At 39.9% G+C, this 26,027-nt stretch overlaps 1 protein-coding gene and 1 pseudogene across 2 annotated transcripts; both read right to left on the reverse strand.

The window, feature by feature from the left end:
- Positions 1–1,026: 1,026 nt before the first annotated feature.
- LOC139041783 (ribulose-phosphate 3-epimerase pseudogene) lies at positions 1,027–1,847 on the reverse strand (annotated as a pseudogene).
- Positions 1,848–5,330: 3,483 nt separating this feature from the next.
- Positions 5,331–13,976, reverse strand: FAM162B (family with sequence similarity 162 member B). Of its 2 annotated transcripts, none has more exons than XM_044757479.2 (4): positions 13,555–13,976; positions 13,306–13,414; positions 8,696–8,804; positions 5,331–5,818 (listed from the first exon to the last, which is right to left on the reverse strand). In XM_044757479.2, exons 1-4 carry the CDS (start codon positions 13,724–13,726, stop codon positions 5,720–5,722), a joined length of 489 nt encoding a protein of 162 aa, XP_044613414.2. In that variant the 5' UTR covers positions 13,727–13,976; the 3' UTR covers positions 5,331–5,719. The 2 variants fall into 2 exon arrangements, with proteins under 2 accessions (XP_044613414.2, XP_070352457.1); XM_070496356.1 differs by having other exon boundaries at positions 13,306–13,417; positions 13,555–13,975.
- Positions 13,977–26,027: the final 12,051 nt, after the last annotated feature.

The following is a 26,027-nucleotide window of genomic DNA, read 5'->3' on the forward strand; positions in this document are numbered from 1 at the left end:
GTAGCTTGCTTTGCCTAACCCACCTCCCAAGGCTCCATTTGTAAAAAGAGTACAGACCAGAAATCCCATGTCCACTATATCCTTTCCAGGATATCAGCTTGTTGCTCACTTTTAGTTTCTTCATTTTTAAATTAGGGACAAAAATGCCTGTTCCAACACTCATAAGAGCAATTTACAGATTTAATGAAATTATGTCAAAGTACTCTGTAACCTGTGAAACTTAAATTTATGTAACGATAACTACTTCGTATTGAGCATCTTCTACGTTCTAGGAATGGTAATGGAAGTTTTACAAATATAATGTTACCACTTTTAATCCTCCACACAACCCTGCAAGGTTGTTATTATTACATTCAGCTTATTAATAAATTAATAAAGCTCAGAGGTTGAGTGCTTTGCTAAGGTAAAACAGCTAGAAAGGGCAGAGTCAGGATTCAACTGGATATTACTTCCAAACGGAGACTTTACTTTCCCTTTCACTCAGAACTAAGGCAACAGCATTATTTAATGTCCTTAAGAACGGTAAGTGGGTTAAAGAAAGGGGAAAAAAATCACTGAATAACCTGCCCCTCCAACAAAGCCGACAGATAAAACCTATGTTTACATTTTAGAATAGATCACAGACTACTTGAAAACCCCTGGACTTCACATATTTTTTAATAGTTTTGATGCATCAAGTGTAAGGTGAAAGTGAAAAATAGATAAGTTCCATTCTAATCGTTAATCAAGTATGTAGACAAATCACAAATGACACAAAACAGGAAAAAACTTAAGCACTTCCTTTGGTTTTGGAAAACTTCTGAGAAACAACAAAATTCTTTTTAGGAAAGCAGGAAAAATAATTTTATAATAGTAACTAATATGCCTTCCTTAGTCATTAAGACAATTTTTGTTTATAACCTTAATAATAAAGCAATATATTTACTCTTTATAAAAATCAAGTCACCAAGTAAAAGCAGAATATTCACCACACTAAAAATATATTCACAATGTATACATCAATTTCTGACCTTTCAGAACATCCTGTAAAATAGATTTTAGTCATTGGAATGAATAATCGCTCGGAAAAGCAACATTACCTCGCCTGCAATATGATTTGGTAGTCAACGTTCTTGCTTTCTAGTTAAAAGTAGAAATGTGAGCAAAAACATTGGGCTCTTTGACATTTCATTAACCAAGAGAATGTTTCTGGGCAGCCTCTGAGCAAACATTCTCTAACACATTGGTCACAGATACGATACCTTCACTCCTCAAAATGACATTGCCAGACACAATCATGTTACCTCAGGACTCTACATTTATGGGCGGTGTCAGGACCCACTTCACAGACAACCTCTAAGTCCAAAGATGGGAACTGGATCCTCAACCAGTGAACCTTTGGCATCATATCATCCATGAATTTCTGCCTTCCAAACCCAGGCCCCACTGTCATAACCAAGGCTATCTTTATCTGATTAGCCCATGGTGCCAAATGCTCACCTGTAGTTCCTGGTTTGATGGCAAGGTCAACTTCATCTCATTCTCACTATGTCTTTGGTCAAAGCCCCTGGTTTCTCAGTAACCTCGAGATTAAACTATATTGATGGGTTCCTGCTACAGCCTTTGGTTTTACCCACTGTTCCAGCCTGGATGCTATCATGTGCATGTCAAAGCCTAGCTGGACACTTTCTACCACAGGGTGGCCAAAGGTGACGCTGGAGACAAAATGCATCCAAGTGCAGAAAATTGGCCCCCTGAGTCTAGCATCCAAGGGGCTACTTTTTTTCCTTTCTCATTTATTCCTTTTTGAAGTTCCTTAGATCTTCCATTGTAGATTGCTTTTCTTATTCTTATCTTTTGGTCATCGGCTCATAGCTTTACTAGCTCTTTTATTTTATGATATGGCCAGTGTTCCAATGAGGGGACTTCTTTTTAAAGATTAAGTATATCTGACTAGAAACATTTTAAAATCACTTGAAATATTTACTCTCCATGTGCCCACTTGATACACAAGTTTATTTATTTAATTTTGCTTTTTAAAAGTTGATTGCCTTTTTTATAACAATGTTTTTTAATTATATAAAACATTTATATTGTTCTAAAGTCAAATATATAAAACAAGATATATCCAGAAAAGTTTAGTTTCTATCACTGTCCCCTCCAACATATTTCCTCCCTTCTCCTTTAAATAACATTAAAAAATTTGTTTTGGTTGGGGCTGGCCCCGTGGCCGAGTGGTTAAGTTCGCGCGCTCCACTGCAGGCGCCCCAGTGTTTCATTGGTTTGAATCCTGGGCGCGGACATGGCACTGCTCATCAAACCACGCTGAGGCGGCATCCCACATGCCACAACTAGAAGGACCCACAACGAAGAATATACAACTATGTACTGGGGGGCTTTGGGGAGAAAAAGGAAAAAAATAAAATCTTTAAAAAAAAAATTTGTTTTGGTTTATCCTTCCATTATTTTTTAATATAAAAATACATTTACATATCTCCTCCCTTTATTGGATAAACAACAGCATACTACAAATGCTTTCTCCAATGTGCTTTTTTCACTCATTCCATAGCAGAATATAGAGCTCTTCATTCCTTGCTGTACCTGCATTGTACTCCATTGTGTGGACATACCATTATTTATTCAATTAATCCCCTATTGATGGACATTCAGTTGTCTTCAGCCTTTGCCATTGTAAATAGTGTGGCAGTGAATATCACTGTAAATTTCTGGCTCAATAAATACATATGCACTTTTGCTAGACATTGTCAAATTTCCCTCCTTAGGGGCCATACTATCTTTCATTTCGAACAGCAACATATGTACCTCCCTTCTCACAACTTTGGAAGCACAGTATGTTGTTCAGGGCACTTTTTTTTTTTAGCAGCTTTATTGTGGTGTAATTTACATATCATAAAATCTACCTATTTTAAGTGTACAGTTTGAGTTTTCATAAATTTCCAAAGTTGTACATTACTACAATCCAGTTTTAGAACATTTCCATCACCTCAATAAGTTCTCTTATGAGCACTTTTAATGAAATAGTGTAGATTTATTGGGGGGTGGAGGTAACACAGATGCATAAATTCTAGCCTCAAATCTATGTGATCAACTTGTGGTTAAGTATTCCTCAAGAATTGTTTCCAAATTTTCGTTTAGATCTAAAGATAAGTAGGTTAAGTTTCTCTTCCCTTCCTCCCTCTCTCTTTCCCTCTCTGTCTGAGGCACTGTGATAGTTAGTTTTATGTGTCAATTTGGCTAGGCTGTAGTACCCAGTTATTCAATTAAACACTAACTTAAATGTTGCTGTGAAGGTGTTCTGTAGATGGGGTTAACATCTGCAGTCAGTCAGTTGACTTTAAGTAAAGGAGATGATCCTTCATAATCTGGGTGGGTCTCATGCAATCAACTGGAAGGCCTACAGAGCAAAATGGAGGTTTCCCTGAGGAAAAAAAATATTCTTCCTTTGGACTGTAGCCTCAGCTCCTGCTGGAGGGGTCCCAGTCTGCTGGCCTGCCCTACAAATCGCGTAAGCCAATTCCTTTACATAAATCTCTTTATATATACACAATTACATATATATATATATATATACACACACACACACATATGTACGTATATATAATCTTCTACTGATTCTGTTGCTTTGGTCAATCCCTGACTGATGCAGACACTCTACCATCATCACCAAACCCCACTTCAATCCTCTGACAGTATAAGCTTTCTGGGATTCTGGCTTCACATGGATGTCCATCTTCTCAACGTTTACAGGTCTCGTGTTTTTGTCTATTCTCCCTGGCACATGACCATCTAGGATAGCCAGATGCCCCCATGGAAAATAGCAGCAAAAGATAGGCTTAACTCTCTGGACTTTTACTTTCTTATTGTCTATTGCAAGGACCTTTCTTCTTTTCCCAACAGTTGAGTCAAATATTTTTAAAGATGTTTTAAAGAATATTTTATCCAGAATTTTTAGTTCAATACTGGATGACTTCTCTGGAGGTCTAGTCTTCCATCTAATCAGAAACGGAAATCATCATATTCATCCTTATAAACACTTTGAGTTTTTCTATAATATTTAGAGTATCCCAGGAGTGCTCAAACAAGATGCATATAAAGAATTTCAAGACAGTATACAGAGTAAGATATTTTTAAGATGATTGATTTCCAGATCTTTAAACTCTATATATATCCTTTCCTAAAACTGATCTGTCCAAGAATAGACTGTGGTCTGCCAGTTCTCCTTTCTCAGCTCTCCTCAAACCAACTTTGTACTACTGTGCAAAAAAAAGAAAAAGTACTTCTCACCCATTCTGAATCTTATTCATGCTTTGCTCTGTGGTACAAAATCCTTCTGGGTGACAAATGGGTAATTCAAGAATGGACAGCTCCTGAGGAAGAGTTCCAGATGGCAAAGGAAAGAGAACCTCTGTGCAAAATGCAAAAGTGGTCAGTGCCTTGGTTCATCCAGGGGATGGACTCATAACAATGTTTCATGCCTTCTCTATCTATCTTAGAGTTGAATTCAGAAGTGAAACTATTGTCACAAGAACGTGTATTAATATTCTCATCTTCAAATCAAAGTAAGACTTTTTCTAACAAAAAGTAAGTATAAGTTTGATTTGGCTCATTAGCTTGACAATGAAGACCGGCTTTGTCCTTAAAACAACAAAGCAGATACCCTCCATAAATTGAATGAACTAACTATGCAACTTCAAGGTTATGATGGCATTACATTTAAAGTACATTTAATATACAATAAACTGGAAATTATATCTTTTCAACTACTTACATTTATGATTTAAAAAATTATAGATGCCAAATTAAAAATGTGTGAGAAGATATATAATTTTAAAGTTGTTTTGGGGCTTACTTAAACAAGTTTGAAGACCGTTGAGAGACAATTTTTCTTTCTCTAATGTTTTTGTCCTTTTTAAATTGCTTTTGCAATCACTGTTTTAGTACTTTTATCATTTTAGAATAGCTTTTGAAATTAATAGTTCTTGGTTTGTAAGACTTTTCAAACCTATTTCACCTAGTTGCAAACTATGAAAAGACTAACCAGAAGGACTATCCAATTACTAAATACAGTAGTACTTTCGTTGAAAATTAGTTTAGATTTTAAAGAGCCATTAGTGATTTAGTTCAACCTCATTTTAACAACATGCAGAGAATGCTCGTTTTAGCATTATCTGTAATGGTCAAAAACTGGACCAAATATCCAGATAAATTGTGGCATATTCACACAATGGAATACTATACCAAATAAAAATGAATGAACTCGTGCTACACATAATTTGTGGATGAATCGCATGATATAATGTTGAATGTAAGAATCCACACTCACAACTGCATACTGTGTAATTCCATTTATATAAAGTTCAAAAACAAGCAAAACTAGTCTATAAAACTCTGAACAATGGTTACGTCTGAAGGGTAATGACTGATAGAGGGCAGAAAGGAGGCTTCCGAGGTGCTGTTGAAGGTCTACGTCTTGATGTGGGCAGTGGTGACACAGGTGTGTTCATTACGTAAAAATCTATCAAGCTGTACACACTTTTGTGCACTTTGCTGAATGTGTGCAATACGTCAATAAAAATTTACTAAAAAGTCAAAACATAAAAGACTGTACTTCTTGTCACTAAAAGAAAACCATGGCAAATATTTTCTTAAACATTCTATTTTGCCTATCTTTTATTGTTGCTGATAATAGTGATGATATTCCAATTAACACTTTAGAATATCATTTAGCCTTAGCCTGTGCAGCCAACGCAGCTTCCTCACGCCACTTAGCTTTCTTTGCCAGGTTCCAGCTCGTTAAGGATTCATGTCGTTCTACAGCCTGCAGAAAAACCCAAAGCAAACCACTGTGACTCTCCGGAAAGGATTTGTGTTTTAGGTAGACATACATAGGGCAGACTCTGTGAAGGGGAAAGGATAAAAGTAACTGAAAACATCTGTCACAAACAGTAGCCAAGAAAAATGGTTTTTTGGTATAGAAAAAAAAATTACTTAAGTTGCTAGACTTCCAGCCACCCGGACAGATGATGTTAGAAATCTGAGCCCACCCTCTCTTGGCATACACAGAGAAGTTTCTTGGGTAAAAAGTAACAAAAGTGTTTTCAAATACTTTATTAAGCTCAAAATCAAGAAAGGGAAATCCTCAGGTAATAGAAATGGAAAGAATTCCAAAGGCGTGAATTGATGGAGAATGAGGACTGAAGTCAGGACGGAAGGAAATGGTTTCAGTCATAGGGCCTTAGGGGAAAACATTGGGTTTAGCAGCTGTGGGCTGGGAGTTTAATCTCTACACCAACAGGGCAGTCCAGGATTGGATCTTGGGCTTGGAGCTGAGCTACTAATAGAAAGTTGGAGGCATGAGGAAAAGGTACTCTTATGAAATGACTAAAACTCCTCTCACCAGCCCAAGGAACTGGCAAGGAAACTAGGTATCTATCTGGGGAAAAATCACCTGTGCAAAGAAAAGATAATCAGCATCATAATTAGAAGGTAAGAACTCTAGCTAGAAAATAGATCTGAGGAAATAATCTAAATGCAGCACAGAGATAAAGATACAAAAAATAAAAAAGAGAAGTTAAGTGCCATGGAGGATAGAATTAAAAGTTCCAAGATACATTCGTAATAGGTGGAGAGAATAGAGAGAAGGGGAGAAGGGGCCATATTTGAAGTTATAACAGCTTAGACTTTTTCAGAGAGGAAAACTAAAGCCCTCAGACCGAAGGCATACAAAGTCCTTAAGAATAAATAAAATTTTAATAGATCTTGATGGATGTCTAATATGCACCTCACACTTAATACATCCAAAATGGAAGACTCAATATATTTGGCCAGTCATGCCTACCAATTCCTTCCCCAGCCTTACTGAGCTCAACAAACGACACCAACACCCATCTAGTTACTCAAGCAAAAACCCAGGCTTTTTTGTTTCTTTCTTCCATTTTCTATCCTCCTCTGACACTGAATTGATTACAAAATTCTATCCTTGCTACCTGCCCAAATATATCTCAAATTGCTAGCCTTTTCTCCATCTCCATCTGCCATGCTCTTAGTTAAGGTAAATGCATTAATTATCCAAAATGAAAGGTGAATTGGAGAGAGGCAAGAGGGACAGCAGCGAGACCATCTAGAAGATATTGCCATAAACCAGGCAACAGATGTTGGTTATCTTAGACCAGGGCGATATCAGCAGAGATGGTGAGTGATCCAATTGTGGATATATTTCAAAGTGGAGCCCACAGGATTGCTGATGTATGATGACTTACTCATGAGCAGCTGGAAAGTTGATAAAATACTGAGTACCTGGGCGAGGCCATTTTAAGTGAGGTGGTCAAGGAAGCTCTATCTGAGGAGAAGGAGAATAAGCCAGCTATGGCAAGACCAGCGGAAGGAAGGAAGGCCTAGAGGGGAGAAAGGGTTTGGTGTATTAAAAAATAGAAAATATCTAGTGCGGAGGAAGCATAATGAACAAAAAGAACAGAGTATGAGACAGGGAGGGTCCAGACAGTATCAGGCTGCAATCTGTCATTTCAGAGCTAGGGAATCATCAACTTGGTGGGCAGTCATTTTATCAAGGGTAGGTTAAAAACAAGAGATTACTGAATTTCTTCATTTCTATGCTTAAGTGTTCAGCCCAGCAAATATTTAATAAACTTCCCACTTGAGAATAACTTCAAAGCATAAGATTTTTGATAAGCTAACAGAAATGAATGGACATGTACACAACATCAGTGAGCACAGAGGCTCTAGTTGCCATGTAAATTATCGGGCTCAAATACTCTTGCAAACCTAAGCAAAGAAGGAATCATAGGATTAGGCAGAATAGTAACAAGCTAAATATGCTTAGAGAATGAAGATGTACGGATCCAAGCAAACTATTCTGTGTGATGCAGCTGCCAAAATCTAGTTTCACCTCCAGCTGCACTACTGCAACGCAATGATCATAAACAAGGAAGTTATAACCAAGCTGAAACAGGGTCAGTTTTCAGTTGCAGGTGCCACAATGAAGAGGAACGCTGATAAACTAGAGTGTGTCCAGAGGAGAGCTCAAAATAGAGGGAAGTTGTTCAGGATAGAGAAATTAAGAGTGGAAAAGAGAAGACTCCTAGGGATGTGTTAGATGTCTCTCAATATTTGTGGGCCTACCCTTTGTGGTAAAAGATGATCAGCAGATGGAAGGATTTGGGGAAGCAGAAAACAAAATTAGAGAGTCATCAGCTCTTAATTTTTCTCCAGAGGTATTAAACAGAAACCACACATTGGAGATGACAAGGAAAAGGCTCATAGACAGGATGTAGACAAACCAGTCGGCATCGGTGAGCACTTCTAGCTTTTGCCTTTCTATTTCATGATCCTATGCAATGACTAACTTAGTTCATGACAGAGAATGACCGAGTCTAACGTTCACATGACAAAATTCTCCTTGTGCAGATTTTAACTAGGTTGTAAACTTCCTGTTTTTGTTTTTGTTTATCTTATAAGTGGAAACAAGCTTTTGCTCCTCCTGGCCATATAGTTAATTTGTTAACTCAAATTTCCATGGACATATTTGTTTCCAATATGATAGATACATGTGAGTGGCTCCAGGTGTCTAAGACGAAATTGTCCTTACCTCGAAAGAACAGCAATAATCCCTGAACTGACAAAAAAGCCCATAGTATTTCTGGAAATTCACAAGTCTCTATTTTAAAGAGGTACTCACCCTTTTGGCTGATGCTATCACTGCAAAGCAGGCGATAATTGTGAATCCAATCATTATGTAACAAGCTTTCACCCGAGCTCTGTTTCTTGCCGCGTCTATCATTTCTGGCCTAAACCAAGACGTGTATTTTATTAATTATATTAAAGTAAGATGATTTTCTGACTGGGATAACAGACAATGATTTGTTACATAAAAATTCCAAAAATTTCCCTGAATGCAAACTGCAGATGTGAAAGACTTCCAAATGCTAGCCAGTTATCTTATCAATTTCAAATTAACAGGTATTTCTTCAGGTCTTAACTAATGTTAGCCACTATGAAGCCACAGTGTAGGATATTTAATTTCTAATTGCTCAAACTACAACTACTGGAGAGTATGGCCTAATTCTCCATTGTTTTTTTTTTCCTCACTGATTGCGGTAAAGGCTAAGATTTAAAGCAGGGCTGGCCCATGGCATAGTGGTTGAGTTTGTTTGCTTTGCTTTGGAGGCCGGGATTCGCAGGTTCCGATCCCAGTGCCAACTTAGCATCGCTTGTCAAGCCACACTGTGGTGGAATCCCAAATAAAAGGGAGGAAGATTGGCACAGATGGTAGCTCAGTGACAATCTTCCTCAAGCAAAAAGACGAAGACTGGCAACAGATGTTAGCTCAGGGCTAATCTTCCTCACACACACAAAAAAGGAATTAAAGGATATGTATGTCTATGATTTGTGTTCATTTGGCCCAGCGTTATTAAGTAGACTTTGTTTTCAGTTTTCAACAAGTTTTTTTGTTTGTTTGTTTTTGGGGTTTTTTCTGTTTTTCTTTTTGAGGAAGATTAGCCCTGAGCTAACATCTGCTGCCAATCCTCCTCTTTTTGCTGAGGGAGACTGGCCCTGAGCTAACATCCGTGCCCATCTTCCTCTACTTTATACGTGGGATGCCTACCACAGCATGGCGTGCCAAGAGGTGCCATGTCCGCACCCGAGATCCGAACCAGCGAACCCCATTCCGCTGAAGTGGAACATGCGCACTTAAACACTGTGCCACCAGGCTGGCCCCTGAACAAGTTATTTTTTAAAATTCATTTTCATCATTTTCTCTTTTTCACTGGCCTGTCAATCTCTTCTTGCTCCCCTCATCCTATCCCAATTAAAGTCCTATCCCAATTAAAGAGACTATTATACATTTGTGAGAATATCTGTCATTATACTGTTATACATTTTACATTTTGTGAGAATGACTGTTAGAGAAAGGGTGTTTCCTTCATGGTTTTGGCATAAAGTTTTCAAAACAAGTGACCAAAATCACGATAATTCGTCAAAGAAAAAGACATCTTCATTTTCTTGTTATTAGTATTCTGAAATATTATACGCTTATTTGAACACTGGGTAATCTTATTTATTAATAAAGTTATCTGTAAGTTGTCCATGATTTTAGCAATACTACTTACAAAGTAGTGTTACAAAAGTAATCATGCCTGTGGGCCTTTTACATTGAAATAAACTTGAACAATTTGCAATAGGGGGCCAGCCCGAGGCCCAGTGGTTAAGTTTGTGGGCTTGGCTTTGATGGCCCAAGGTTTCGCCGGTTCAGATCCTGGGCACAGACATGGCACCGTTCATCAGGCCATGCTGAGGTGGCATCTCACATAGCACAACCAGAAGGACCTACAACTAGAATATACAACTGTGTACTGGGGGGCTTTGGGGAGAAGAAGAAGAAGAAGAAAACAACGAAGATTGGCAACAGATGTTAGCTCAGATGTCAATCTTTAAAAAGAAACAAAAAACAAAAACAATTTGCAATAACATGAAGCGGCAGTTTATAAATACACACATTTAAAGCACTTGATTCTCGAAAATGTATTCAGCAGCATTCTTTCTTGCCTAAAGTGAAGTTTAAATAGAACATAGTTACACTAAAAAAATTCCAGAAAGACAAGTTGCAATTTCTCTTACAAGTGAAAAACTTTTCCTTTAACTTTTTCACTAGTTGAAAGAGCACAGAAAACCAAATATCTAGTCTGTTTTCCTTAGATTTTAGGCAGATTAATGTCAGTTTTAAACTGTTACTTGCAAACAAGTGAATATGAAGACATTATTAGATTATATTTGTTGTTGACTTTGGTTCCAGATGGAACTTAAAAGATCTGATTTTTTTTACCCATCCATCTGGCTTTGATCTGCTATACCAAATTAGTTTAGCACTGATAAAAACAAGAAAAAGTACCGTAATTATTAAATATCATTAGTGTATGGTACAAAAATTATAGGCCACTTATTAATTACATGTCCATTAAGAACAAAAAACATGAAAGCTGTTTAGATTGTAAGTCTAACACTCAGCTTAGGAGGCATAGCTCTCTTAAATAGCAATTTTTTAAAAAAATTAAAGAAGAAAATAAAATGATACATATTCAAATACTTTTATCTTTCCAACCCCAAACTACAATAGGCATATTGTTCAAAGTTAAATTTTCCTGTTTATACTACTTCTTTTGACTGTGATCCTGGGAAAATGAAATCATTTCTGTAAAATGGGTCTCTTCAGGGGCTGGCCCCGTGGCCGAGTGGTTAAGTTCGTGCGCTCCGCTGCAGGCGGCCCAGTGTTTCCTTGGTTCGAATCCTGGGCGCGGACATGGCACCGCTCATCAAACCACGCTGAGGCAGCGTCCCACATGCCACAACTAGAAGGACCCACAACGAAGAATATACAACTATGTACTGGGGGGCTTTGGGGAGAAAAAGGAAAAAATAAAATCTTTAAAAAAAAAAAAACGGGTCTCTTCACACAGACAGCTATGTTAATGCCATACTGGGCATAGTGTCTCTTGACAAGCATTAATTTATCATAATGCTGGTTCCTTGCATTCTTGATTACTCTGTTACAGCACTAGTACTCAAAATCCCCCAACACTGAGGGTGGTGTTTTATTTTTCATTTGTTTATGTTCTCTTTCCTCCTTCATTTTGCATTTAAGGTATAAAATCCTCAGGCATCAATTAAAATTTGATAACCAGAGCTTGTGAATGATACAGGCTTTTCTGAGGCTAATTTCTGCTTTGGGCTAAGTCTGTAGCTCGGAGTCTACAGATCTCAAGGAAAACAGAATTTGTCTTAATATTTAATAATAATATTAAAAATAATATAATTTTTAAAATATTTAAAAATGTCTCTGTGGCTCATTAATGTTAAAAACAGATTCCAAATTCCATGTTATTTCAAATTCCCTGTGCATTCCTCATTAAATAATTTGGCCTAAGAAAGAAATAAAAATGTTTGAGAAGCCACTGAGTGACCATTTCCCACCACGTGCTTTTTTCCATTTATTTGAGAGGTTTTTGGTAACTAGTAAACTAGTAAGTAATAAAAGTGTTGGCAATAAGTGCAGAACAAGATGTGGGCCCAGTTTCCATTCTAATAGACATTGATTACATTGTACAAATATAATATATGTAACATTTGAAATCTTTATTTGATATTATAGTTCTAATATCCCTTTAAAAAAATAAAAGGTCAGTTTAAAAAGTAGTAGATTGATTTTGTTCTTAGTTTCCTTCCTTCTCTTTTTACCCACGCTCTTGTAAAAGTTTTGAGAATGGAGCCTGGCTGGTGGCCCAGAGGTTAAGCTCACATGTTCTGCTTCGGTGGCCCGGGTTCGCTGGCCCAGATCCCGGGTGCGGACATGGCACCGCTTGGCAAACCATGCTGTGGCAGGCGTCCCACACATAAAGTAGAGGAAGATGGGCACGGATGTTAGCTCAGGGCCAGTCTTCCTCAGCAAAAAGAGGAGGATTGGCGGCAGATGTTTGCTCAGCGCTAATCTTCCTTTAAAAGAAAAAAGTGCTGGGAAGGTTTTCGGGCTTGGCATAAATGGAAACTATAGAAAGATGGGTTTTCACAGGTTTCAGTTCCTTTTTTTTTTTTAGGGTATCTTCACCCTGGAGATGAAGTTCGCAGCTTCGGTTTTACCCCTTAGCGAATCTCCATCTTGGGTTTGGGATAGTTAAGAGGTCTGCGACGCTGACGCTCCCGCGGGACCTAGCCCGAGGAAACCCGGTGCTCAGAGGGCTGCAAAACCGCGTCCACCAGGCGGATCCAGCCCCAGAAGAGGAGGCCACATGGATGCGGCTTCTTCCCAGAGACCCTCCATCAGAGGCCCCCTTCCTTGGGTGGAGCAGGGAGCCGCCTCCAGCCGGAGCCGCCTCCAGCCAGAGCCCCTCTCCCTCTTTGACGCCCCCGCAGCCACACGGAGTGCACGCGAGGACCGTGCCTCCTGTTTGGCCTCAGTGCTCCACTGCGTCGCCGCTCCGAGCTCGCTGGGGACCGGAATCTGGGCGCTGGTGGGAGTGCCCACTGAACTGGGTTTCCACTCAACTTCAACAATCTCCCTGTGGCTCAGCTTCCCACTATCCAGACAAGGAACCTGACATTTGACCGCACTAGGGGGGCTCAGGTAAATTCCTCAGGTTGGAGGGGAGGTGTGTCACTGAAGAACTGGTGGCACGGCGGCCGCCTTCGCTCCAGAGTGCGCCAAGGTGGAGAGGTTCATGGACTCCGCTCCCCTCCGGGCCCGGCCCGACCCGCCCCAGCGCGCGATGCCCGGGCCGCGGCCCAGGCCACACTTACGGCACCCGAGGCGGGATCTCCTCCATCGCTTTGAAACGCCCGGTCCACAGCAGGATTTTCTTGTCGAATTGCGAAGGCTTGTGCTCGGCGGGGACCCTGTGAACCTTCCCTGCTGCGAAAGCGACAAGGATGGACGGACGAACAGACAGACCGACAGCAGTGGATCAGTGCGCGCTCACGCCTCCACCCCAGACTGCGGCTCCTCGCCCGCCCGTCGGTCCCTCCCAGGCCATTCCCGTCCCGGCTCACCGGGACCTTGGGGCCCTGAGCCGCAGGGGACCCCGTCGCTGGAGTAGCGGGGGAGACCCCGGGACCGAAGAGCCGCGAACCGCCACCGCACCGCATCTCCAGGCGTCCCCGGGGCGCAATGGAGGATGCGCCCCGGGCGGAAGCGCAGGAGGCTCCCGACAGCCGCGAGCATGCTGCGCCCTGTGCCCACACCGCCAGCCGGCCGAGCCGGAGCCTAGCTCCTTCCCGCAGCTCCGCCCCGCGGCGCTCCCTGGGGAGCCCCGGCGGCGCAGCTGGAGCCTCTGACGCGTGCAGACTCGGCTCCTGGTCCCCGCCCCCGGCCTGCGACCCCGCACCAGGGAGTCACGACCTTAGGGACTGAGGGGCCCGGGGAGCGACTGCCTCTGCTTGAAAACTCCGGACACAGAGACTCACCACCTCTTGAGACAGCTTCTCTGCAGCTCGTTTTCAACGCATTTCTTTGTATCGAGTTAGAAACGTGTTTCCATCAGGCTTTCACTCTTTGCTTCCCCTGTTTGGTGCCCAAGGGAATAAATCTAAACTCTCCTCCAGGAAGAGCCAACAGTCCTTCAAGTGCAGGACACTTCAAATGTTTACCAAGTTAGTGTAAGGACATTCAACACACTCCTGATTTTCCCATGCAGCGAGTTTTTGAAGTTAGCTCCTCACTCCACAGTCCGCTCCCATGCTTTTTCTCTTTTCTAGGCAAAACCACCTCAGCCGTTACAATTGGTTTTTTCCACTTCTTTCGTTTCTTAGTAATATCACACACTCTCCACACTCCTATCAAAATGAGCCTTTCTTCTTCTACCTTGCACCAACTCCTCTCTGCTGAAAGGAGGGAGAATAGGCTATTTTCTGGCATCCAAATGGAAACAGGGTGTCTGAGAAAGGGCTTCTGGAAAGCTGTCTACTCTGAAGGAATTCATTTATTCTATGTACTCATATCCCAGGGACAAGAGACCTCAGCCAGTGAGAGTGCTCTTCAGAACCCAGCACGGGCCCAGCTCACCCTCCCCTCCTGTCTACCATCTCTGAGGTTTCTTCCATACCCAGACACTGCCATTTTTAGTTGGATTTCCAGATATTTCTTTTCTTCCTAACTAGACTGTCAGGTTCTTGAAGGCAAGAACTTCTCTGTAACTCCGAGTGTCTTTCATATAATGGGTGTACCAAAAGAAGTCAGATTAACATGTCTAGAGAAATATGCATTTAGAGGAGTGATTTTGGAAAGAACATGGGCTTTGCTTTCATATCAAGGGGTAAAGCCCCGGTTTGTGATGTAAGAGTTGCACAATCATGAGCAAATCATGTAAGTCTTCAGTCTCGGTCTCATTTATGAAACAGGAATGCCTACCTTTCAAGTTCATTCGTGCAATGACTTCAGGAAAAACTACTATATGCCAACCACTTCTCAGAGCTGGGGATAGAGCAGTGAACAATGTCAAGCTGGGATTAGGAGATGAAGATAAAAAAAGCAAGGTGAAAAAAAAAGTGAGCAAGGGTGGAGTGGAAGCTATTTAGAAAAGATGGTTAGGGACACCTTCTAAATGTGCCTGGCACATAGTAACACTTCAAAAGATGTTATTGTTTCTTTCTCCTCACACTCTTTGTTTTGTCCCAAAACACAAGGGTATTTTAATTCATTTAATCTCCTGTAGGGAATTGTAGGAGGCTATAGACTCCCTGAGGGTAAGATTATGTCTTATTCACCACCATATCCCCAGGCTGTAGCTGAAAAATTGGCACCTAGTAGATATTTAGTAAGTATTTGTTAACTAAATAAATGCAAATTTCTAATAACAAAATAGACTCTATCTGAGATAGTTTAAGAGAACGCTGAAAAACTACAGAACATATTACTTGGTGAACTGAGTGAAAAGTTCTCCCATTATTCAAATGTGTTATTTTTTCTTTTAAAAGTTTCTTTTTCTTCACGTGACTGAGAAGAAATATCCATAGAGCTAGAGAAAAACATCTCTGCGAAACAACCCATCATTAATAGTTCACTAAGGAATATTAAACTAGCTAAATAAGTTTATTTCCTTGGAGAGATCCAAATGTCAGGCATCCACACGTGATTTTCTGCCTCAAGCTTCTCTAGTAACCCGGAACAACAGGGCACGAGAATGTGGGCTTGTGTCATGAGAGAAAGAACAATTTGCATTCTATTCTCTATTCCTGATGGAATTAAGCTCTTACTGTTTGGCAGTCGTCTACTTAAAAAGATTACTTACAGCTGCATGAGAGATGTTTTCTTTAGTTCTAAAAGTGGAGCAAATAAAAAAAGACTCAAATCAACTTCTAATAGAAGAAAAAGCTAATTGCATTCCTTTCTTTCTTTTTTTTTTTTAACCAGGACAGCTCATTTATACATTCAAAGTATTAATTGAGTGCCTCCTATGTGCGGGGGCTGTGCTAGGCAGTGAGGTTCCAGCAGGCAAGCAAACAAAAATCTTTGTCCCTCCACAGAGCTTATTAGGAACCCATGGTGGTTTCAGCTTACCCATTCAGTTCTATATTGTTTTTCAATTCAATGGTTCATCTAATTTTATGTACGTACTGTTTTCAGTTTTGTTCCTTCAAGGCTTGTTTTTGATTAGCATGGTTTACGTTTCCATTTCCTTCCGTTAATTTAGTTACTTCTTAAGATATACCGTTATAACTAGAAATACAGTTTGAATAAATGTAGACTGAGTGTAAAGTGTGGGTAACTGTGAAGTTATTTTTTTGTTATTGAAACCTGCTGTGTGCTTAGCACTGCCCTAAGAGAAGAGATGCAAAGATTGCTGCAGAGCTGTCCCTGAGAAGATGCCTGTCTGCCTGGGATGATAGTCCCTCATCAGGAAATGCCTCACTCCCAAAGGAGGGGCTGGAGGACCTTAACTAACTTGGTTTCCAATCCCCTAGTAGTCTCTCTGTAAGGAAAGTTCTAAAGTGACAGACCCAGCTCACAGTGGTCTCCAGTGCTATGGGGCAGTCTTATCAAGTGGGCAGTCCAGGCGAGGGCCTGATTACCCACTAGGTAGCAAGCATGAACTTAGGATACCAGCAAAGGCTCTAAATGAGATCTCGAAAGCCATTAATGAGCTCCTACATACCGATCTTCACGTTACTCCTCTTAATTCCCATTTTCATTGCTGTAACTCAGTCTCTCATTCTCTCTCAACCATCCTGTTACGATGACTTTCAAAATATTGTCCTCATCTCTCGTCAATTCTTTCTCCAATCCTTTCTCTGCCTAGCCTCCAGAGATAGTTTCCTAAAACATAGATGTAATCATGTAGAACTTTCATGGTGCCAATCTCTTCCCTGTTCCCTCCATAACCCTGTACCCCACATCCTTATCCACAGACTACAAAAATGACCCTGAAAACAAATCATAATGAGGCAGGGAAGACTCTTTCAGTCTCCTGCTTGATGGTTTGCATAGTCTGACTCAAATTCTTTGCCCTTGACACATTCCTAGACATTTAAAGTGTCACTAACCACAGGTAGGTAGGTCATATCAAATTACTCTGTGCTGAGAGGATGCACAACAACTGTCAACTAACGGCACAGTTTATTTCTGGCTTGGACGGCTGGGTGTCATTGTGTGTGTGACCAGTGCTCATCAGGGCACGGCTGAGTTCTGACTGGTTGAGATGCTTCTTGTCCCATTGTTCTTAACGTTAGTCTTAGAATTACATTCAGAAGAAAGCAAGTTGGATTAACTGCTCCTGCACTGTTCAAAGCCTTTTATATTTTCAATAATACGTAGCTTTTGTTTGTCCTAGAAATAGCACATCTGAAAAGCATGCAATATTTATGAAGTACTATTTATGCAAACTGCCCCCAGGACAGTGAAGGGGCATCTGTAACAGCCATATCTCTCACATTCATTGCCTGAAAGCTTATTTTTGTAATCTAGTTCAACATCTATTAAGGCATATATGTCAGATTGTATGCAATTGCCTAATCACTTTATGGTGGAGCAGCCTCAGGCCCCAGTGATCAATTTCAAACTCCAAAGTTCCTAGTAACAGTCTTGTGTGACAAAGTTAGCATTTTACAGTCCCAAGAACTAAATCTGCTACAGACTTTTCACCCTTGAAGCCCGCTGGTGACTTTACATGGTTTAAATCTGAATGCTTCGGTAGAATTTTATGATGACAGACTAATGCTTCTCCAGCTCCCTGTCTTGCACCCCCTCCTCATACACATATAGGGAAGTGGTCTTGCAAAATTAATCATATGCATGATAAATGTACAATATAATACCTTACCCACATAGTTACAGTTAAAGAAGTTTGCTCTTTCATAATCATGATGTGAATGATGCCACCCCACATTCCCTTAAGATGTTACCTCTTGTCCTACATGCACTTGTACAATTCTTCAGCTTCTCTCAGCTGCTCGTCTCTTTCTTGGCTTATATGGTTGAGTTTTCTCAGAAATTAGGAATTGCTCTATTTGAATGTTTTGTCCATTCTGGGATAAAAAGTCAACTTATCAAAAGAATTTTCTCTTTCAAACCTTTTTACTTGAGGCTACTCATGCTGATTTCTAATTTCCAATGTAAAATATAAAATATCTAGGCATAGCTAATTAAAAGGACCAAAACTAAGGAGTTTCTTTGTTTTGTTTTGTGTTGCATATATCTGATTACACCACCACCCACAAATGGAAACAATCATTATTTATGATCATGGTAATGAAGATTTACGACAGAATTTGTTAAAGATAATTGGGAGGGCACTATCACCACAAATCATTTAAATTATCAGAGCTCCCATCAAGAGGTCTGGGTTGAGTTAAAGAACCAAAATCTGAGGAAATTTTTTTAAGAATGAAACTGGATAACCTAAGAGACAGAATGTTATAGAGGTTAAAAATCAGCTATTTTATTTGTTCATTAATTCCTTCAAACTTTCATTCAACCAGAGAGTGTGGATTTCAACATCTATTCTCAGAAGCTTAGTTTTACTAAATATCCAAGAATTATCTGTGGGGACCTGGAATTGGCCACCCCAAGATATGTCTCTTTGGCATCAGGATTATTTGAGGCTGATTGCTTTTGATAAACTGGGACAGGGAAGGAGGCTCTGAGGAATGGAACTTGCCTTTTGTTAGGACACTTACATTTGTAAGGTAAATCTCTATCTGTAAAAGATGCCTCCCTCTCTGTACCAGGAAGAAGAAAGGAGATGACCTTGTCTCTAGAAACTCTTAATCAATACCAAAGGCAAGGACTTAAATCTGCATTTTATTGTGCTTGTCTGGTAACCTCCTGTAACTGACTTCCCTCCCCCTCCCAATGCTGGCATTTCTTTAAGGATTAAGCATCTTTCCTTAGGCTAGGAACTGATTGTTGCACTCACCTGTGACCGCCCAGCTCCAGACAAGCGACTTGCCTCCTGCTACGCCCACCCCCACCGAGATAGTAGACCACTACCTGCTGTGTCCATCAAGCACTGTGCCCACAGGGCAATCTTGTGACTATTGTGGGAGGGACATTTCAATCACATGTGAAACACCCTGTTTGGGGGTATATAACCACTATGTGCACCCCACTTCTTGGGTGCCCTTTCTTCCTTCGGGAAGAAAGGCACCGGGCCATGGTTCCTCATAAAGCTTTGTTTAATTTTCTCTTGCTATTCTGTCTCATGTGAATTTAATTCGTTCTCCGGCCAGACGAACCCCCATTTGGGAAGAGGAAATGTCTTCCTCCCCTACATATCCATACTGGGCTATCCAAAAATCAAACATTAAAAATATAAAAACCAACTGTCTCCTTGAAAATATGCTTAATTATTAGTGGACTATCTGTGTGTACTTTGACTAAATGCTAACTCTAAAACAAAAAAATTTATAACACTGACAGGATGAGGTGTATTGATTCCATAATAAAGTTCTGTTTAGATCATGCAAGAAAGATTAAAGGGGATGGAGAGGCATGTACGGAAGCGTTAAATAGTCTTCACTTCTGAAACAAGCATTATATTTTGAGTTTGAAGTGTTTCCTAGCTTCCTCTAGTAGTCATCTAAAATCTTGAAAGGTAGTTTGTAAAAAGCTAGACTGCTCCAACAGGCAATTAAAGAAGTGCTTGCAGCATTTGCTAGTCATGTAAATGTTTCATTAAAAAATTGAATCATAACGTCACTTTTATATATACTGTCTTCATTGGCTTTATAAAATAAATTTAGTAACATATAAATGAAAAATATCCTGCCTCCTGTAGTAATAGGCTTCAATTAAGCACAAGATGAATCTCTATCACAATATACAAAATGCTCAAAAAATGTACAAAAAATGCACAAAGGAGAAAAACATGAAATTTTAGAGAAAGAATAAAATGTGAATCATATAATAAAATACAAAAAGAAAAAAGTTGGCCCTGGCCCTGTGGCTGAGTGGTTAAAGTTCTGTACACGCCACTTTGACAGCTTGGGTTCATGGGTTCGGATCCTGGGCACAGACCTACTCCACTCACTAGTCATGCTGTTATGGTGATCCACATACAAAATAGAGGAAGATTGGCACAGATGTTAGGTCAGGTTGAATCTTCCTCAGCAAAAAAAAAAAAAAAAAAAAAAACAGGTTAAAAAAGTTAAAATCAGTAGGAGATCCCTAAACACAGACTTATGGCTTCTATTCTAACTATAGAATATTGGGGTATTTGAGAACCCCAATAAATGACATCTTGATTTCCTGCCAATTTTAAACCAGTTGAAAAATAAAAGAGCCTGCTGACAGGAGACCAAAGTTTTACCTGTATTCTTCTTAAATTGATTGGAGGATATGGCATTGATCTGTAGCCACGTGGACTTCCTAATACTGAATTCTAGAATTAAGTGGACTCATCAAATTCCAGGTCACCTGGACCTGCAGACCTCCCTACTGACCAGAGTCCTCCTTGTAAGATGTATGACAAGAGGAACAGAACAGAATGTGTGCCTTCTGCAGCCTGCAAGATTCATAGCAGAAGGAGCTGGGCCAGGCAGATTCAGTATTTTACCCTCAATCTCTCCAATCATTGAGGAAACTTGCCTGGGGTGAGATCATAGAGTACTTAACCTTCTAACAAATGTTATTATTACTCAACTAAAGGCTTGGAAATGTACCTATATTACTACCTGTATCGGTCATTCATTCATTTTACCAGCTATGTAGTTGTCTGTTTTTTATCCATTGTTTGCCTAATTTCTTGTTTTCCAAGTTTCATTATTATAAACTATGCTGCAATGAACATTCTTGACATATCTCATTGAGTACATGCGCAGTAGTTTATCTTGGGGTATTCACCTAGACGTGAAATTTCTGAATCAACATGAAGTAAAATCTTTATTGTATCCATTATAGGTTAAAAAGTTGAACCTGATAGGGCACGATAATAAAGTAACGTTATTCTCTGAACTCCCCCATGCTATCCCTCTAAATCCATCCTGGGAATGTTTGTTCTTTGCCCCTTGGATGAAATCTTGGGCAGGTTCTAAACTTTGTAAATTATTTTTGGAGTCCACTAGTCATTTTAGTCCTAAGAAGAGTCTCACTTTAGAAATTAAATGTCTAGTTTAGTGTAATGATAAATATTCTGCCTTTATTTAAAATTAAACTAAACTCAAGTCTATTTCAAGATGAAAGCTTGCCATGGGGAGACGAGAGTGTGTCACTTTCTTTTTTATCACTTCCAAGCTTTGTGCGCCTCTTCAACCTCTGATTGGCCCTAGCTCCTCACCCCGTTCACTAGGTCCTCTCGGCTCCCTCAAATCTGGAAAGGAGAAGGGCTGGGAGGAGAGGAAAGGGACAAGAAAGGACTCACTAGACAGATTCTTCTGTGGTCTGATGTTGACACTCTCTTTGATGGGTGTTAGAAGATGACTCTTGTTCTTGGGTTGAGGGGTGCTTTTTGTAGGTTTCTAGGAAAATCCTCCCCCACCTCCCACCATGTTGGTGGAACTAGAGCTTGCTCCTGGTGCAGCCACATCTATTCTCTGCTGCTGGACAGATGACTTTAGTCACGATATTTTGCCTTTAAATTTCTCAGTCATGCGTTAAACCCCAGGGTACACGTGTCAAGTTCTTCATGTGGTTCTTTCAAAACTCCTGTTTCTTGGTTTGAGGTGAGAGAAAAGAATCCCTCTGCCACCCACCTCCTGCCAACCCCAGAATAGGAGCGAAGGAAATTCCAAAGCTCTTCAACGCCTTTCTCCAAAAATTTCTCTCTTAAACCATCCATCTCTCCTGGCTTCTCCAACATCTTAAATATTAGGTAAGTGATAATGATCCTATGCCTTTTGCATATGACAGGATTCTTTCTAATTTGCCTAAATTGAAGGGATTATTACGCATATTATAAACCTCCCAGTATCATGGGAAGGCTGGAGGAGTGGGCTCTCAGCCGAGCTTTCAGTAACTGCTCTTGGAACCATCCAGCAAATTGGCCTGGCAGGAACTCTACCTCCTCCAACCCTAGAACCACCCTGCCTCTGTTCTGTTGGGCAGCTGATGCAGCCTGTTGACCCAGAGCACAATGCCTCTGGCTGTTTCTTCACATTTGCCACTGCTAAAGCAAAATCTCATATGAGGACACAGCAGCAGCAAGGAGAATGTGAAATATATGTTGTTGTTATTTTTTATTTTATCTTGGAAAGGCAGCATTTATAATGGGTATCCATGAGTATGTCCACATGTCCACTATAAGCCAAAAGGTTCTTTTTGCTGACTTCTTTTTCGTGTAGTCATAGATAGCCCAGTGCCTTGCTTTGAGACATGGGGATATTTAGCATCTATTGTTTTGTGTATGTTGTGAGTTAGGGACCTAATTTATTTTTTCCAATAAGGAGACTCATTTTTCCTGCCATCACTCAATGAACCATCCATACTTCTGCACTGATTTGTAATGTGGCCAACACATATATCTGTTTCGCTTCTGTTTCATTGGTCAGGTTGCCTGTCTCTTCACCACTGTTACGCCGCCTTAAGTCCTCTTACCTTGTTCTTCAAGAGTTTCTTAACTCTTTGTTCTTCCCTATACATCTTAGAATCTGTTTGTCAGTCCCGTTGAGATTTTTGTTGGAAATGTGTTGAAATTATTTTGTGGAGACCTACCATCCCTATGATAGCAAGTCTTCTAATCCATGATTAGAAGTCTCCATTTATCCAGGCTTTCTTTTATAACCTTCGGGAACATTTGGTTATTTTCCCATAAAGGTAATACTGCACTTCAGTTGACTTATTCCTAGGTATCTTATAGTTCTTGTCATTTTGAGAAATAAATATTTTTTCAATGATAGTTTCTGATGGGTTATTATCAATGTATGGGAATGCTACTGAATTTTCTGTGCTGATCTTGTATCCATCAATCCCAATGAACTTTATTATCTTTCTGTTAATTGATTTGTACATACCCTTGAATTTTCTATTTATATAATTATATTGTCAAAAACTACGGCATTTAAGTTTGTTTCTTTCCCACTTTTATACCTCTTTGTAATCATTGGCTATGACCTCTAGAACAACGTTTATGAAAAGACATGATAGTGGATTTTTTCCCTGAATTTAATGGGAATACTTTCAAATTTTCACCATGAAGTTTAACATTGATGCTATGGTCTGAACGTTCGTGTCCCCTGCAAATTCGTATGTTGAAGTTCTAACTACCAACATGGTGGTATTATGAGGTGGGGCCTTTGGGAGGTCACTAGGTTGAGAGGGTGAAGCCCTCATGAATGGGATTACTACCTTTGTTAAAGCTCCCTTGTCCCTTCCACTGTGTGAGGTTACAGTGAAAAGATGGCCATCTAGAAAGTGGGCCCTTACCAAATATGGAATCTGCCAGCACCTTGATCTTGGACTTCCCAGCTTTTAGAACTATGAGAAACAAATGTTTGCTGCTTATAAGCCCCCCAGGTTATGGTATTATTGCTGTAGCACCCCAAATAGCTAAGACAATTGGCTTGAAATTTTGGGTGATGTATTGGCTTCCTAGGGCTACCATAACAAATTACCGCAACTTAATGCCTTAAAGCAACAGGAATTTGTTCTCTCTCAGTTCTGGAGGAGAGAAGTTAAAAATCAAGGGTTTGGCAGGGTCATGCTCTCTCCAAAGTTTCCAGGTAAGAATCCTTCCTTGCCTCTTCTAGCTTGGGGTGGTTGCCAGCAATTCTTGGCTTATAGATGCCTCACTCCAATCTCTGCCTCTATCTTCACGTGGCCTTCTCCCCTGTGTGTTTGTCTCTGTGTCCAAATTTCCTTCTTCTTATAAGTACACCAGCCATATTGAATTCAGGGTCCACCTTAACCCAGTATGATTCTATCTTAACTAGATTAAACCTGCAAGGATCCCATGTCCAAAGAAAGTCCCAGTCATAGGTTTCAAGTGAACTCGAATTTGGAGGAAGGGGTACTGTTCAACCTAGTACAAGTAGATAGACTTGATCAGGTTAAGAAAGTTTCTCCTATTCTTAATTTGCAAGGATCTTTTTTAAATAACAGAAGAATATTGCCTTATTAAAAGAGATTCTGCATTTTTTGAGATAAAATGGGGATATTACATTAAACAGACTTTGGATACTTGGACTAAAAGCTGCTTTTCATGTTATATTGTTTTTGACATACTGATGAATTTTATTTAGCCAATAGATTTCTTAAAAGGACCCTCATCCTTAATCAAAAGCTTGGCTGGACATAGAATTCTAAGATAGAAAAAAAATTCAGAATTTTGAAGATTGTCCTCTCAAACTCTAATATCCAGTGTTGCTGTTGAGAAGTCTGATGCCATTCTTAACCTTTAAAAGTGAACAGTGAACCCTTTTTTTCCTCCAAAAAAAAACTTTTGGATTCTTCTCTTTAGCTCTAGTGATTTGAAATTTCAAAATGTGGTGCTTTGGCATGGATCTCTTCTCATCCGAAGCACTTGGCATTTTCTGGACTCTATTTTCTACAAATCATATCATTTAGTAATGAGAATAATAGGTAATTTCTTGAAATATTTATCTGATAAATCCCATTCATTATTTTCTCTGTACCCTATTTCTTGAAATTTTATTTGGATGTGGATTTCTTAGAGAAGTCTTCTAATTTTCTTTCTACTATTTTTCATCACTTTGTCGTTTAACTTACCTTGTGGAGATTTTTACAACTTTATTTTTCAACTCTACTATTTATTTTAAAATATTTACTGATTTCCTACTATACGACAAAACAATTCTAAACACTGTGATAATATCAGTGAATAAAACAAAGATTTCTGCTCTTTTCAAGTTCATAGTCTATTTGGAGGAGACACACAGTAAAAAAATAAACATTGTAAATAGGAAAATTAGTACGTTAAAAGTACTATGAAAAAAATTTTATTTTGAGGAAGATTAGCCCTGAGCTAACTACTGCCAGTCCTCTTCTTTTTTGCTGAGGAAGCCTGGCCCTGAGCTAACATCCATGCCCATCTTCCTCTACTTTATACGTGGCACACCTACCACAGCATGGCTTTCCAAGTGGTGCCATGTCTGCACCCGGGATCCGAAATGGTGAACCCTGGGCAGCCGAGAAGTAGAACATGCAAACTTAACCGCTGCGTCACCAGGCAGGCCCCGAAAAAAAAATTTAATGTAAGGTTAAGGAGAATTCAGAATGCCAGGACAGGAGATAGATTACGGGGTGGATAGGTTGGGATTTACATAGGAGGGATATATTTTGAATGCTCAGTCAGCGAGGTTTCTGGATGGAATGGTGGTGGAGTATGAGGTAAAGGGAGGATTCAGGAATTAAGAAAACTGAAAGATGTAGTTGCCATTAAATGGGAAGACTGTAGCACTGTAGGTTGAAAGGGTTTAGGGGAGGGGCAAGATCTGTAGCTCAGTTTTGGATATTTTGAGTTTGAAATGTTGTACTAGTCAGAGTTCTCCAGAGAAACAGAATGTGTATGTATGTATGTATGTATGTATGTGTGTGTATGAATATATATATATGTACACAGAGAGAGAGAGAGAGAGAGACAAAGAGAAAAGACAGAGAGAGAATGAAAGAGAGAGAGAATGATTGATTTTAAGGAAATTGCTCATGGCTCATGAGATTGTGGGAACTGACAAGTCCAAAATCTGCAGGAAAGTCAGCAGACTGGACACCCAGGAAAGAGTTAATATTGCACCTTGAGTCCAAAGACAGTCTGGAGGCAGAATTCCCTCTTCTTTGGGGGTCCTCAGTCTTTTTCTCTTAAGACCTTCAACTGATTGAATGAGACTCATCCGAATTATGGAGGGTAATCTGCGGTACTCGAAGTCAACTGATTAAAAAGTTATTCTCATTCTTAAAAAATGTCTTTACAGTGAGATCTAGACTGGTGTTTGACCAAATATCTGGGTATCATGGCCCAGCCAAGTTGACACATAAAATTAACCCTCACGGATATCTGTTAGACAACCAAGTAGAGATGTGAAATAGACGTATAAATATACAAGTCTAGAGTTTGGGAGATGAATGGGAGAGCTTTTAG

Source organism: Equus asinus, chromosome 24, assembly GCF_041296235.1.
Source record: "Equus asinus isolate D_3611 breed Donkey chromosome 24, EquAss-T2T_v2, whole genome shotgun sequence".
In the NCBI taxonomy this organism is placed as follows: domain Eukaryota; kingdom Metazoa; phylum Chordata; class Mammalia; order Perissodactyla; family Equidae; genus Equus; species Equus asinus.

Coding starts and splice junctions, on each gene's coding strand:
- FAM162B (XM_070496356.1), bottom strand. CDS start 13,726: ATGCTCGCGGCTGTCGGGAGCCTCCTGCGCTTCCGCCCGGGGCGCATC. Junction 13,418..13,554: donor CTCAGGGCCCCAAGGTCCCG/GTGAGCCGGGAC, acceptor TCGCTTTCGCAG/CAGGGAAGGTTCACAGGGTC. Junction 8,805..13,305: donor GAGATCCCGCCTCGGGTGCC/GTAAGTGTGGCC, acceptor GTCTTGGTTTAG/GCCAGAAATGATAGACGCGG.